Below are 14,815 nucleotides of genomic sequence, written 5' to 3' on the forward strand. Positions count from 1 at the left end.
AGGTAGGGCTCACATCACATAAAGGTTTGCAGACATCCATGTCAAATTAGGTTGATTCTACACGCTAGCAGATTAACTGCTGTCCAATGTGTCTCACTGACAGTGAGGAAAGTGACAGTGGAAAGACAGACATCAAACAGAGAGCGATGAGTCAGACGGCATCAATATGTCTGCCCGTGTGTGACACTGCACACTATTTGACTGTCACACCAGCAGTCTAGGTGGTTATGAATTTAAATTCAGAGGAAATGGCGAAAAGCAGAACGTTACCTTTCTCTTGTTGTTCGGACTCACGTACAGATAACTGAGTATCGTCTTTGCTCCCACTTTGTCATTCAGCTTCTGGTACGTTGCTCCGTAGTCAGTTGACCTGAAATTGAATCAGAAACGTCTGATGAACATTTGGCGAATTACTTGTTGCAATTAAAAGAGCCCCCTTGAGAATTCAGAGAAAGAGGGGAGGCAGCAGAGTTGTGAACAAGTCAAACCAGCATGGAGCCCCAGTAGGAGAGCATGCATCATTAAAGTCACTGTGTGAGAACTTCTGCCGACTTCTGTTCATAACACACATACACACACACACACACACACAAACATGCTGACACCTGCACCCATACATATATTCAGTATATTCTGAAATTACCAACAGCGCCCCATTATTCCGCACCAAAAAAAGGGCACATCACTGGTTCGGCTCATTTTCAGTACACATTGGTAATGCCTCATATTATTTTTAAGATTTTTTGTAATCCTTATTCCTAAGCATTGCCTTGCAACCCTGACCAATTTCTCCATATCAAGAGGTAGACTTTCCTTGATGTCTTTCACTAAAGTTTGTAACATTACAACCAGGACCATCAAAGTTAACAGATTAATTACATGTTAACACAAATTCCTTTTAACGGTGTAAATTTTCTTAACAGGCAGTTGACGCTCACATATTCTGTTATTATTACTTTAAAGCAGTCCAAATCTGAATTGCAGTTGCAGTAAATAATTTTACTTTTTGTGGAAGACAGTTATAGTGTCAAAAACTCCTCCAAAGTAACGTAAGAAGAAAGCAGAAACATGCAAGCAGAAATGGGTAAAGACCAAAGACATGGGCCTTTTTCAAATGACAAGTACAGCTTCAAAGTCCTGATGGATGGTTCTCTGGACAAGAACTAAGTTATTTTCATTTACAGTTGATGTAAACTGAGTTATGAACTGAAAGTACTGATAAGAGTAATACAAACTTGAAAAATATCCCTTCCAAGTCCATTTCTCCTTCTCACTGTACAGGGAGTTTTGGTGGCATTCATGTAGAAAATTAAATAACTTCAGAAGCTGAGAGTTTAAATCATGTTGGAGAAATGGTAAAGGCACTACAAATTAACCTAAGCTAGAAGGATTCGTGTGAATTTAAAGATTAATTAAGATGTGGAAACAGCAAACACCCATTTTGCCTAACTTGTGTGATAATTAATATATTATGGATTAATGGAATTTGTTATTAGCCTGGTGTAGATAGACTCATATTTGAGTCTGATGCCCCGGCATCTGGATTTCATTATGTCGTGCTTTTACAAGGATGAAAAGACAAAATTACCTCTGGACTTCACTCACAACGCTGCTAATGGTTAAGAATTAACAAAAGAGAAGACGTTTAATCATTCATTCATTCATTCATTCATCTTCTGTAACCGCGTGTTCCTGTTAAGGGTCGCGGGGGTCTGCTGGAGCCTATCCCAGCTGTCATCGGGCGAGAGGCGGGGTACACCGTGGACAGGTCGCCAGTCTATCGCAGGGCTAACACAGGCAACCATTCACACTCACATGCACACCTATGTGAATCACCAATTAACCTAACCAGCATGTCTTTGGACAGTGGGAGGAAGCTGGAGTACCTGGAGAGAACCCACACAGACACAGGGAGAACATGCAAACTCTACACAGAAAGGCTCAGTCGGCCCATGGATTCGAACCCGGGACCTTCTCACTGGGAGGCATCAGTGCTACGTTTAATCATAATAGCTGTTTTTCCATAAAGCTGTTTGTCAGCTGGATGTTAGTGTGACAAAGTCCAAACAGGGCGGCAGGTGGCTCAGACATGTATCTGTGTAACAACTGGACTGAGAAGTCTAAAAACTGTAGAAGTCTTTGGAAACTGAAGTTTTTGGAAATAACCAGAAGTCTGACAGAGGCAATCCACCTTCATACATGGAAGAAAAACTGAGAAACATCGTTATTCTTTTGAGAAATACAAATGAAAGAAACACAAAGAGGAGTGAAATCCTGACTTCAGACATCTATACTCAGGGGTTCATGCCACCCTCTGGGTTACATTCAGCTCAACAATCATCTGGGAACAGGAGGGGTGGATTTTGTCTGACATGACTGGCAAGCAGAGACACTTCATCACTTCTTAAACGTCATTTACATAGCAAAGAGGCATAAATCCCTTTCAAACTGGTGAATAAAAACACTTTTGGAATGAGGACTGAAATATCCAAATGTTTGTCTACTGCGAAATTTGTGTTCTGTTTCGGTTTTAGCATTTGAGACTTCGCCTCAGACTTTCTCTGAAAGTTTGAACGACTTATCTCAGTTGTCAGGTCTAATTTATTGTGAGAGCCCTGAGGTTCAATCAAGAAGCTATTCTAATTTCACATGAAAATAGAGAAAAAGCCCGTAGCATGCAAATTTTAAAAATGCAGCAAAGACGCAGCTGAAGGCCTCGTGTGACTTCAAATGAAGCAATCACTCACATCGACTGATGTTTTCTTCTCTGTGTGCGGCTGTTAAATTTGGGCTGAAGTCCGGGTTTAAAGGGTTCGCAGAGAGCTTCACACTTGAAGTTTACCACCAGCCGTGAAAACTCACAAATATTCATGGCATATTGTCAATTTGTCAACTCATTCGGTTAGACTTTGAGATTCACTTCAAGCTCGGCTTCCATGGCGAGCAAATGCTCCAATTAGCTCCCCTGGACGAGCTCATCCCTCAGAAACCGACCACATCTAGGAACCATCGGACAGTGACATCACCGGGCTATTGATCGGCTCCTGCCACAGAACCACTTGATTTAGAGGCCGGTGACGTACTTTTAGTGCCACGGCAACTTTGAACATGACGCAGTAAAATGGCCCCGTCTTCCAGCGGATCCCTGGAAGATGAAAGCTGCGTTAAATGAGAAATGATAGTTTCTCAAGGACGATTATTCTGAGTTAAAGTCGCCCGCCTCGCTAGTGGCTTTTGAACGGCCGTCCTGTGGTTCCGTGAGGGCGGAACACGCAGCTCTGACCACGCGGCACTTAGCTGCACAGTCGCTGCAGGTGAGCTAGAGCTTCACGTTGGCTCAAATAAGTTAATGAAATATTATCAGTCAAATTTCACTGATATGACTCACTGAGGAAAATGGGTTCTGGATATGCCAAGAGGACGACGGAGCTATTCCATTGCGAAACGCACACACCCACTCAACCACACACACTCAACCACACACACTCAACCGAAAGCCTCCTTGATTCAACGCTTTTCTTTCTCTGAACCAGATTAGAATTGAGTCCACAGTCGCATATTAAAAGACTTATTAAATAGAGTTTCAATTATAATTTCCAGAGCCTACTAGTATATACTGATAGGCAGCTACTAGACGGCGTTTACATTCTCCCCTGGGAGTTTGATTAATCACGGTTTGGAGGATGAAAGCTGAATGCATCTCAGGATAGTTAACATGAGGTCACTCGCTGCATTATCGTGCGGAGAACACCAGCAGCACAAATGGCAGCCGGGCTGAGTGTTCCAGGATGAATTTATGAAACCCTTAGCACACTCTCACAGTATATCTTTTGAGTAGCAGGCTAAATCATACCCTTCCCTCTTTCCTCCTCCTCCTCCTCCTCTTCCCCCTCCACATCCGCAATCCCTTTCCATCATATTCCTGCCCATCAAGTTTCGGTGGCAAACTTCCATTCTTAAAGCTACACTGAACACGAGGGGCCTTTACAGAGGGGAGAGTTAGGGGTTGAAGATGGCTAAGGGAAAATCTTCCTCACAGCCTGGATGGAAACAATAAAGAGAATATGCACACTATTTTCAGAAAGGGACACATTAAACCCACTTTGTGCACTTCATGTCAAGGTCACCTCAGCTTTAAATCAGAACATAGACGCTGCTGGAATCGAGTGAATGCTGACAGACTGATGGGCGATGAGGCTAAGCATCCATATATGTGTCCTCGTTGAGAGTGAACAATTTAAACCGTCATTCATTATTTTTCAAAGTTTCATTATAATTTGAAACTCTGTGGTTAGAGTGAAATTAAGTTATTACCTTAGAATGGTGCAAAGTCAGAATGTGCCCACTTTAGAGTGCCCTAAAAAATTCTGCAATAAACTAAGCCCACATTACACGGCTCCACATTTCATAGGTGCAACAACTACTGTGTGGCAGATCTGCAGCTGTCACTGGACTTGAGTAGACCACTGATAATCAGAATAAAACCTCCTTATGTAACCATCTGAGTTTAGAATAAGTTTATCGATCGGATGTTAAGGGGTGGTGTAAACTTTGATAATCAGTTCAATAGGAAAATCTAGTCCCCTAATAACATGTAAACACTTGTTCTGATGGTTTCTCTCTGGTTGGAATAAATCCATTCTTTCTGAGCATGTTTGCTCCATGTGGGGTAAACATCAGGTGATGAGTTTCCAGGAGGGACAGAAACATGGAGGCAGTAAAACAACCAGTTGTTCAAACACGTGTTGAACGAAGCCAGAATCTGCGTGGACAGGTGCCTTGAAAACAAACAAACAAAGCCTGACAAAATGTTGGATATCTTCTACTCAATCACATCAAGGTTAGAGATAAGGTTGGAAAAAAGGTACTTCTTTTGATGAATCACTTCATAGTGATTGATGTTTTGGGGCATGAACACACAAAATACGTCTGATCTGATCATTTTATTTAGCGCTCATCTGAACATTTCAGCTGGAATCTCTATTCAGACTAATTCATCAGGTTGAAGAAATATCGTGCATGTATTTGAAGCTAGTAATGATGCACCGTAAAGTGTCTAATCAGTTTACTATTACCTGTAAACTTTATGGAGTGGTGAATGATAATCTGACATCGACATGATTCTTCCTGAAACACTGACACTGTAAATGTTAACCCTGCTGCCATTTTTACAAAGGTTTACCTATGCTGCACCTACCTACAGAGGTGCTACATGATGATGCTCTGTTGCGTGAGAATACTTGTTCTACATGTCGCTTGACTTCCATCTGTGTTCGCCAGGTTTATTTGTTTGTTCTATAATTTATATTTTTGAAAGTACACATGTCAAATTTTCTGGAGAATCTAGAAAAGTTTAGAGAATCCTGGACATCCCCAACTCCCTGAAACGTTACATCATTCTCCTGTAAGACATCTGTGTCTCGTAGCAGCTACGTTTATGTTGAGCTTTATTTTCTTTTTAAGTCCAGGGTTAGCCTTTCTTGAGGATCCTTCAGCTTTGTGAGAAAAGACACTGACTAATTAGCGATATTTTTTCCAGTGACATTGTGTCAGCTGAGGGCTTTTGTTTCCATACCAGCGGAGGAATAGATGTGTCAATGATGTGTCAACCGGAGACCGTGAATGTTAATGAAATTCAGAGAGCTGTAGAGGTGACAGGGGAAAAGAGCTTTGGAGACGTGAATTGGGCGGTACCAAGATGAACTAGGACCAAGAGGTGCAACTGATAGAGTTGATGGACTCAAACACAGAGTTCCTCGAACAAACAAAACACTGGCGAACTGCTGCCATCAAGGAGTGTCATTGCTATGGGGTTGGGGTGTACCAGCCACCTAGACCAGACCAGACCAGGCGTCTGGTCTGGTCTAGGTGGCTGGTACATGTCTGAGTAGCATCCACACGAATGCCAGGTCCAAAAGTTCCCCAGTAGAACACTGTATTGTCACAAGATGGTCAATGATATTTACTTCTCCTCTTAGTGGTTTTAATGTTGTGGCTGATCGGTGTCGACTAGAATCTAAACACAATATGAGATGCAAAACAGTTCGGCATCTCATATTGGGTTATATCAGCTGGGACCAGCCACAATAACCACATATATTTAAATCACTACAGCAAACTAATGGCTTTAATCCTGTGAACAAAGAGACTAAAAACAAAGACAGAAAACCAGTCTGGTTATATCAAAGCATACCAATGCAAGATCTTTTTCTTACTGCTTTATATACAGCAGTGACAGACACGCTGACGGACTCATGCATGCACTCATTGCACCACATCATAGGTACTAAAGTTTCAAGCTGTTACCTCATGCTGCTGTTCGGAGTTTAGCTTCAAACTGTCCCTCAGGAGTCCTGGATTTCTGGCAGCCCAGTACTAAATGCAGTTATATGTCGCTTTACTCCTCAGTCCTAGCTGTAAATTGTCCACTAATGTTCTGCACTCTCATTATCTACTTTACTCACTTAAAATGTGCCTCATCTGTTCATTCATCCGTCTGTCTGTCAATCTGTCAGACTGATCCACCGGCACCTTTAATCATCCGTCCAATGCGAGAGTCTGCTTTCTCAAAGCATCAGATTTAGAATATTGTAAGTGGAGCATCAGTAGTAGATGCACCATTAAGGGGGTAATGTGGTAGCATCCTCTGAGGCTCAGAGCAACAGCCTCACTTGATCTTCTATGAGGTAAGTGCAGTCATATAATGGTACATTTACCATAGCGGTGTGCGAGTGCTTAAGACTTGAGGCCGTCTCTGTGGAAATCTGTGTCGGTGAACCTGACGCTTTTTTCCTCCCTGAAGGACAAGAGGAGACAGGACCTTGAAATGCTTTCTACGCTGCAATCAGCGATAAAGACAACCTGTCAGGACTGTTACATTAAATTTCAACAGATGTTTTTTTTTTTGGTTAGTTTGAAGACAAATTATTGGAATGTGTCCCACAGTCTTCACAAACAATCTGATGATGCAATATTAGTCCAGGCTTTGATAAAGATGTTGTTATACTAACTATGCATGGAATGGTTGTCTGTCTCTCTGTGTTAGCCCTGTGATGGACTGGCTACCTGTCCAGGGTGTACCCCGCCTCTCACCCGATGACACCTGGGATAGGCTCCAGCCCCCACGTGACCCTTCACAGGACAAGAGGTTACAGAAGATGAATGAATGAATGAATGAATGAATGACTATGCATGGTTTCAGTGTTTTACTTGATTGCACGTTATCAACCCCAGGTCCACTGCTCTATATTCACGATCTGCTTCAGCTAAAATGAAACGTGATGAACAGACTTAGACGATTGTGAGGAGTGACTTTATTTTTAACTACTAGTAGATTTGTTGTCTTAATAAGACCAACGTGTTTCGGCTCGTGGCCTTCATCAGGATCAGCTGTCTCATTTAATACAACTGCTGCTGGAGCCTTGACCTTTCTGCCGTCCTCCATTCACCTCGGTAGCAGGTGAAGTTGCGCCAGATATACAGATTTTTACAGCCAAATAAGTCAGCTGTGATCAATGGCAGTCATCTAGTGGCTACAGGTGGTTTTGCTACCTGAATTGAACTTTAATGTGACAATGTTTAGTGAGCCCACTGTTAATGTACCCACTGAAGGGGTCACCTTTAAGTTTAAGTAGTTTTAAGTTTAAGTAGTTTATAGTTTTGCGCCACTTCTGTGCCATAGGTCCAGCATAGCCAGAAATGCAACTTATGCGCTGCGACAATGCAGACAGTAATGGCTGTGATTGGCTGGCACAGTTGCTCAGTTGCTGGACAATCGTTGAAAATTCTCCCTTGTTCAGTCTCCTATAAACCATCTACTGAGACGTCTTCTCTATGGTCTGTGCTGCAGTGATTAGAGTACAACTCACCGCCTAGCTTTTTAGTGGCATAGTTGCCGAACAATGCCTATACATCAGTGCACAGGTATAAATGCATTCACATTTAGGTTTGAGCCTACATGCTCAAACTTAAATGTGCAAACGCTGAAAGTTGACAAGTATAAAGCTCACTACACAGCTACATTGGAACATGTTATCCATCCAGACAACAGCTGCAGTAACAAGAGTAGCTGGATCTGAGACTCATTACGGAGGATTGGGAGAAGGAAAATGAAACGTTACCTTGGCCAACCTTACCTTGTCACTTGCACATGCACAACATACTGTCACAACGAGTAAAGCATGACTTTCCAGCACTGAGAGGAATTAAATATATATTTGTATTTACTACCGTTTCACACACACACACCATTCGAGCTACATGAAGTCAAATATTCACACCCACACAGTCATATTTTATATTGCACCACTACTTCATCAAGATGTTTTGTTCATCATTTCATACAGTTCTCTCAGTAATTCTGCCTGACGTACAGTCTCTGGCATTACCACTGGAATTTAAAATCAGCTCTGCGTTTCTGAATAAGGTAAACAGAACAGCCTTGACCGCAGCAGGAAAACATGAACCTGCTGGTGGATCTGAAAGTTTTTAAAGCTGAAAATGAGAACAAAATATTCCACTTGTTTTATTTTGTATTTTCAGCTGTAGCTCTGCTCACCATTTTATTTTTAAGTGACACATCGTGTAGTTGTTGTTTGATTTAATGTTTAAAATTTGATGCTGTCACTTGGTATTTTCTGCTCTTACCCCAAGGTCCAGTGCCAAGGTTTGGTCCTTGAAATTTTAAAATTCACTCAAAAATGTATGAAAGCTACAATACTACATGTTCAAACTGGTTTGGTAACAGACCCCATTCATTGAATAACTGAATATCTGACCAAACCAACAATTACATTTTGTCTTGAATATCCAATTATTCTCCTGCATCGGTCATTAAAAGCAATTTGCAGAGACGCCTGTCATAAAAAAGTATTATTTTCTCAGCTAGACTTTTTTCAGGATTAATTTACCTGAAGTTAATCTTTCACCCAGCATGTGAGGTCTGGACTCTCTTCATAGACAGATGTGTTTTTTTCTTTTTTCTTTTTTTTCAGGGCTACTGCATTTTCTAGTCAACAGTAAAAACAGAAAATAGAGTTACGGTTATGACTTTCTCTTTCTGAGGCCACATTCTTTCCAACAGGGCATCCAAAATCAGATATGAGAGGGACGCTTTGAACAAAGCTACGCCGCTAACAAGCCTGGTCAAGGTAATTGGCTCGGTCACCAGCACACGAGTGACTTTCATGTGAGGAATTACTGGTGCCCGCAGACATTAGAACTAACCGAGGACAGCGCTATTGAGTCTCGCCGTTTGACAGATCTTCTCGTTTTTATGTTTCATTACTTTACATTGTGAGAACCGGTATCCTGGTACTCCCACTAGCGGAGCCGGGAGATGTTCAAACAGCGAGATTAAAAACACCAGAAACCTCCCCTCAGACCAATTTACTGTGTCAGACTCAGACCTGCTCGAGGCTTTTTCTGGAAATGTCATGAGCTCATGCAGTGTGCTAAGCTTACCTCCATAATGAACTCTCAGTCACACTGTTGAGGTTAAAGTCAAAGAGCTTGGTCAGCATCAGAATCACCTGCGAAGGAGAAGAGAAGAGAAGCGCTGGGTTCAGTACAGGAAAATATTAAACAGGCAATGAGTAAAGTAACATACAAGAATGATAAGAAGCAGCAGCAGCAACCGGAAATTCTGTAATACCCAGTAGTTGGTAGAAGTATATGTTTTACACATTTTTCTTCCCCTAATAAGGATCAAATTTTACCACCGCATGAAGTCTGAAGCAGTGATTTTATTTCTACATGCTTCAATAGCTGCTGATTGGTTCCCACTGGGTCCTGGGAGGGTTTTGTTCAACTGATTTGTGGTCAGTATCAGTCATCAACTTTGAACTCTATCTATTTCCATTACAGAGATTTACTGAAACACTTTACTGGGTCATAGAAAACAGGACATACGGCAAATATAAGCTCTCTATGAGCATTATGCGATCCAAAAACTGTGTGGAAATTATTTAAAAATTGTTTTTGAGTCTGACAACAGTCAGTCAACAACAGATCCTTGTTCTTTGACCAGTCATGAAATTGATCTTTGTGAACTTGTTTTACACGTTTATTGTAGAGATGGATTTCTGTTCTGTCCTTTATTTCTTGTCGTCACTGTTTGTGTTGAAGTCTTCTCATACTTAGCATATCACGTTCCTGCTGTTGAAGTCACTCTGACCAATCTCATGTTCCCTTTCAGAATACACCACCCAGCATTACTGTAACTGAAGATGCTCTGAAGTTTTAAAGCAATAATCAAATGTGGAAACGTGTAAGAGGATATGTTTGTGAGAAGGAGATCCATATTTGCCGGAATGAAACTCATTTAAACGGTAGAGATTAAAGCCGTCAGTTGTTGTTTTGTTTTTTTTTTCCCCTTGCGCGCTGCCGCACACTTCAGTTGTTTCATGTGATGCAGTTGTTTCAAAGTCATTACTTAATCATATCAGGTTTAGTCTGAACACTCCACTGTAAATATTCCTCATTCCGTTGACACCCTCAAGGTGCACGGGATGAAGGAAAGTGGGTCAGCCAAAGTCTTCAGGGAAAAACAGAAGGCAGAAACATCACATTTTGCTCCGAGCGCAAAAGAAGTAATGCAGCACGGAAACTCACAATCTATTTACTTTGTGACTGGAGGTGTAAGTGAAATGGATACAACTTCTGTCTTTGTTTTTTTTAAACGGAACCTTCACGTATCATTGTGACACCTCTGTTTGGAAATGCTCGGGAATATTTTGTGGTGACCTTAACAGTTATCAAGGACAGCAGGAGACGACTGCGTGTACGTAACAGGCAACGTGCGTCACTATTTCCCACTGCACCGAGCAAAATGAACAACCTGAATGTGTACAGTTTCACGCCATGCTGCGCGCGGCCGGCGTCCAACGGCCTCCCCTTGACCCGACCGCCTCTGACACCTCCGTCGCCTTTCACGGAGCCAGCAGCTGAGCCTCCGGATGACTCTTGTGACTTTGCGAAACACTTTGACTAACACACAGGGTTCCTGTGAGTACAACAAGAACAGATGCACCTCGGGTAGCCAAATTACATTGCGAGGTTGGGGCTCTTGTGATCAGGCTTATTAAGTATGCGCTAACATCTGCAGCCCTCCAAAAAAAAAAAAAAGAAAAAACCCTCAGAAGCTGCGATGCAATCGATCAGCCTGAGACCGGTAGGATTCTGGCGGAGTGGAAGATGGAAAATAACGACACGAACAGCAGCTGATAAAAAGGCACCCATAAAGAAAGGTTCAGGAAGTAGTTGGGTGTTTTCAGAGCGGGGAGAATTAGCCCAGGGAATGAATAACCTTAAATGTCGGCGCTAGACCTTCGCATGCTAATGACTGACCAAGTCCATTTAGTCACCCAGCTGGAGGCTGAATTCACACCCGCGCCACGCAGCTTCTCTTCTGCTCTGTACTCGCTCACTTTCTTTCTTACTTTCTCCTTCTTATTTCTTTCTCCCGCCACATCCCGACATCCCATTTTCTCCTGCGAGTCTGTGTGTGTGCGTGAGAGAGAGAGAGATAGACAGAGAGAAGGGTGAAGGTGAGGATAATGGTGTGCAATTATGTTTTTAATGTCTGTGAGCCGTTTTGTGTTTGTCTGGATGTAGAGAAAGGTGAGGGAGCAGTTAAGATTTTACTCAGAGTTGTCCCTTATGGCACGTGTTTGTGGTGCGTTTGTGTGTGTGTGTGAGTGTGTGTGTGTGTGTGTGTGTGTGTGTGTAAAGTCCTCTAAAAGGCTGAGGTAGAAACCCGGTGTTGGGCCTGGTACTAAGGCACTCAGTATTGGGGTTTGGCTATCATGAATAATTAATAATTATCAAAAATAATTATTTATTATTAAATAATTGGATCTGAATTACTAGATCACCTCGGGGCACCACCCTTCTAGGAAGGGAAAAGATAGCCAATTAATCAAAACAGTCTCATAAATTATACTAAATTGTCAATTTGGAGTTCGGATTAATAATTAACTTAATAACTATAACCAAAATTACCACGTTAACAACTAGTTACAGTTGAAGGAATTTGGAGTTCTTGGCAGTGTAGAGGTTGGCAACATTCACTCTTGTGCAATATTAAACAGACAGGTATGTTTAAAAGACATTTATTAACAAGAATAAAAGTAAACATACAAGCTAACTACAGTGTACTCAATACAGGTGTGTGTGTGTGTGTGTGTGTGTGTGTGTGTGTGTGTGTGTGTGCCAAAATGGCCGCTGGTTGTGTGTGAGCCAAAATGGCCGCCGGTTGTGGGCGTGTCAAGATGGCCGCCGGTTGTGGACGTGTCAAGATGGCCGCCGGTTGTGGGCGTGCCAAGATGGCCGCCGGTTGTGGGCGTGTCAAGATGGCCGCTGGGCCTTGAGGTCTTGAACACAAAGGAAACAATGGCTGCTGAGTGGGGACACTCATGTGCCGTGTGCTGGCCAAATGCCTTGGTGGAATGTGATAAGAGAATGTGATAAGAAGTGCCAGGTTAGAGAAAGGATGGTTAGTTTAGCATGCAAGAGACCCTGAGTCTATGTGTTGCATAATCTAAACTAACATCAAATCACTATACTAAACACTCAATAAAACAAATATCACATCAAATCAAAGTTTAAGTTCTATGCTTTGCTTAGCTTAACTAGGCCCAGGTCATACTACCAGATTTGGTGGAAAAGTCAATTTCTGGTGTGTTGCTCCTTTAGCTGGCAGTTCCTGATGGAAGGCCAAACTGGGAAAAGTTGTAGTCCTTGCTGTGTTTTCCTGATGGCAGACGTTGAAGGGAAACTGGCCGCTCCTTGAAGTCCTTTGAAGTGGCTTGTTAGCAGCTCGGTGCTAACTAGCCGTGTGGCTCCTGTTGTTTGGGAGTTTAGCCTGCAAACCTTCTGTTTGTTGGCTAAAAAGCTGGTGTAGATTCCTCAGCAGGAACTCGCTTCGCTGCTGTATGGAGAACAGGCCTGCAAGTAGTTGCTCTTTGTTAGCAGACTACCTGGCGCCCAGCTGCAGCTTAGCAGCTGGGGGTCTCCACCGGGGAGGTGTGGAGTGGAGGAGAAGAGGTAAGAGAAATAGAGAGTAAGAGAGAGAACAAAGGCCAAACGGTGCATTTTATATGACCTGATGACCTCATAGGTCACATGCCACTGTCAGCCAGTGAACTGCTTGGTCAGTTTTTCACACCTGGAGGATTGTGGGTAATAGAGTTTTTCCAGGGCTCCTTTGTTCCCAAGACAAAAGCAGCCATGTGGTTACCTGATTATGCACCACCAGGTTCAGATCCCAACATTCCCCCCTTTGGTCTCACGACCTCACTCGATGTGTGGTCGTGAGAGCACAAGTGTCCGTGTATGATCCAAGTTGGAAAAGTTCATTCATGGTAATGACATCTGGGCAGTCTGTTAACCAACTGGGCTGTGGTAAACGCTAACTATCTTAGCTAAGCAAAATCATCAGGTGAAAAACTGAAATACACATAAGCACATTGACATTTACTAACAGCGTTAGTGAGAAAAAGAACAATGTCAGTGATGTAAATTGTTAGGATAAGATGCAGAAAGAGAGTGGCACCTACAATGATAAAACCATTTCCAAATGTCCAAGAGTTTTGTGGTTTTCTCATTGGATCCTATTAGAATAATTATTATTCAATGCAGTACTCGGTCTGATCTTAACAGAAATAACAATTTTGTCCTTCATGCAAATGTTGCTGCGGAAGGATGTCATCACGTTTAAATATCTTGGTTGTCAATGGCTGTATCATTGTTCGAATGTGTCCTAAAATTTGTGTTGGATAAGGACATGTATAAATTGCAAAATACTACCAAGGAGTTGGTTCAGGTGTAATTGCAAAGTTAGACAGCGGGTCTGGGTCCAATCAGAATTTAGGCTTTTCTCAGCTAATAGTGGCAGGTGTGACTATTACTGAGTTGAAAACTATGGAGTTTGCTGCTGTTGCTAACAAATCAACAAGTTTGCCTACTTAACTGCAAAGAAAGTAAAGTACTTCCTACATACTGGCAGTACAGGGAAGGACGGTGTTATTATTTCCTTGAGGAAGGAACTCTGAATTTGTGTTGCCTTAAGTTCTTCTGAACTCGTGGCTCAGGGCTGTAACGCTCCGTGTAGCCAGAGGCACAGAGGTATTCAGAGGCATTGTCACTGTCTGCTGAATTATGATCATCTAAACTGCGCTCAGAGATGCTGCGATCATCATCTGAGCAGTCTATTGGCTGATCATACTGCTGGGCCATAATTTCGGAATAAGGCTTTCTACAGCTTCGACTGTGTGAATGCCTATCTCGGGGAAGCTGGCGGACATGGCGGCTACGCTCAGTGTCCCTGTGTGGCCCTTTATCACCCCCCTTTGGTCTGTTGTGAGGGTGATGTTTTAAGGTGGTAGACCGGGATGATGCCTTGGTGGTTGAGCTGGAGGGCTCAACTGTCTTCCCTCTTGTTTTGGAAGTGACAACAGTTTCCCAAGCCACCTGTGTCATCTTCCTGATGTCCTGCATCGAGGGGTCACCTTGGCGTGTCATGAGTACAACGTGAGTGCGTACACATGGGTGAAGGTTCTGCAAGAATAAAGACTTGAAGGTGGAGTTCTCTTCTAAGCCTGGTGCATTCTTGCCCTGAAAGTACACATGTCTCAAACGTTTGTAATAATCTCTAGGATGCTCATGACGGGTATGTTTAATTTGGAGGGCTGCAACCATTGAGTCAATCTCATCAGCAGTAGAAGAGAATTCTTCTAGTAGTGCTTGACGGAGCTCTGTGTAGTCATCTCTGACTGAGGGAGGTTGTGACTGGATAAACTTATGGACAGCTTTAGAG

At 42.7% G+C, this 14,815-nt stretch overlaps 1 protein-coding gene across 1 annotated transcript in view; it reads right to left on the minus strand.

The window, feature by feature from the left end:
* sorcs1 (sortilin-related VPS10 domain containing receptor 1) overlaps positions 1-14,815 on the minus strand; it is a 150,615-nt gene that overhangs the window by 69,486 nt on the left and 66,314 nt on the right. Inside the window, exons 2-3 of the mRNA XM_084560697.1 lie at positions 9,463-9,530; positions 271-370 (exon numbers count right to left, since the gene is read on the minus strand). Coding sequence (XP_084416823.1) covers positions 271-370; positions 9,463-9,530 — 168 coding nt within the window. The remainder of the gene's footprint in view (positions 1-270; positions 371-9,462; positions 9,531-14,815) is intronic.

Source organism: Chelon labrosus (assembly GCF_963514085.1).
Source record: "Chelon labrosus genome assembly, chromosome: 2".
Taxonomy (NCBI): domain Eukaryota; kingdom Metazoa; phylum Chordata; class Actinopteri; order Mugiliformes; family Mugilidae; genus Chelon; species Chelon labrosus.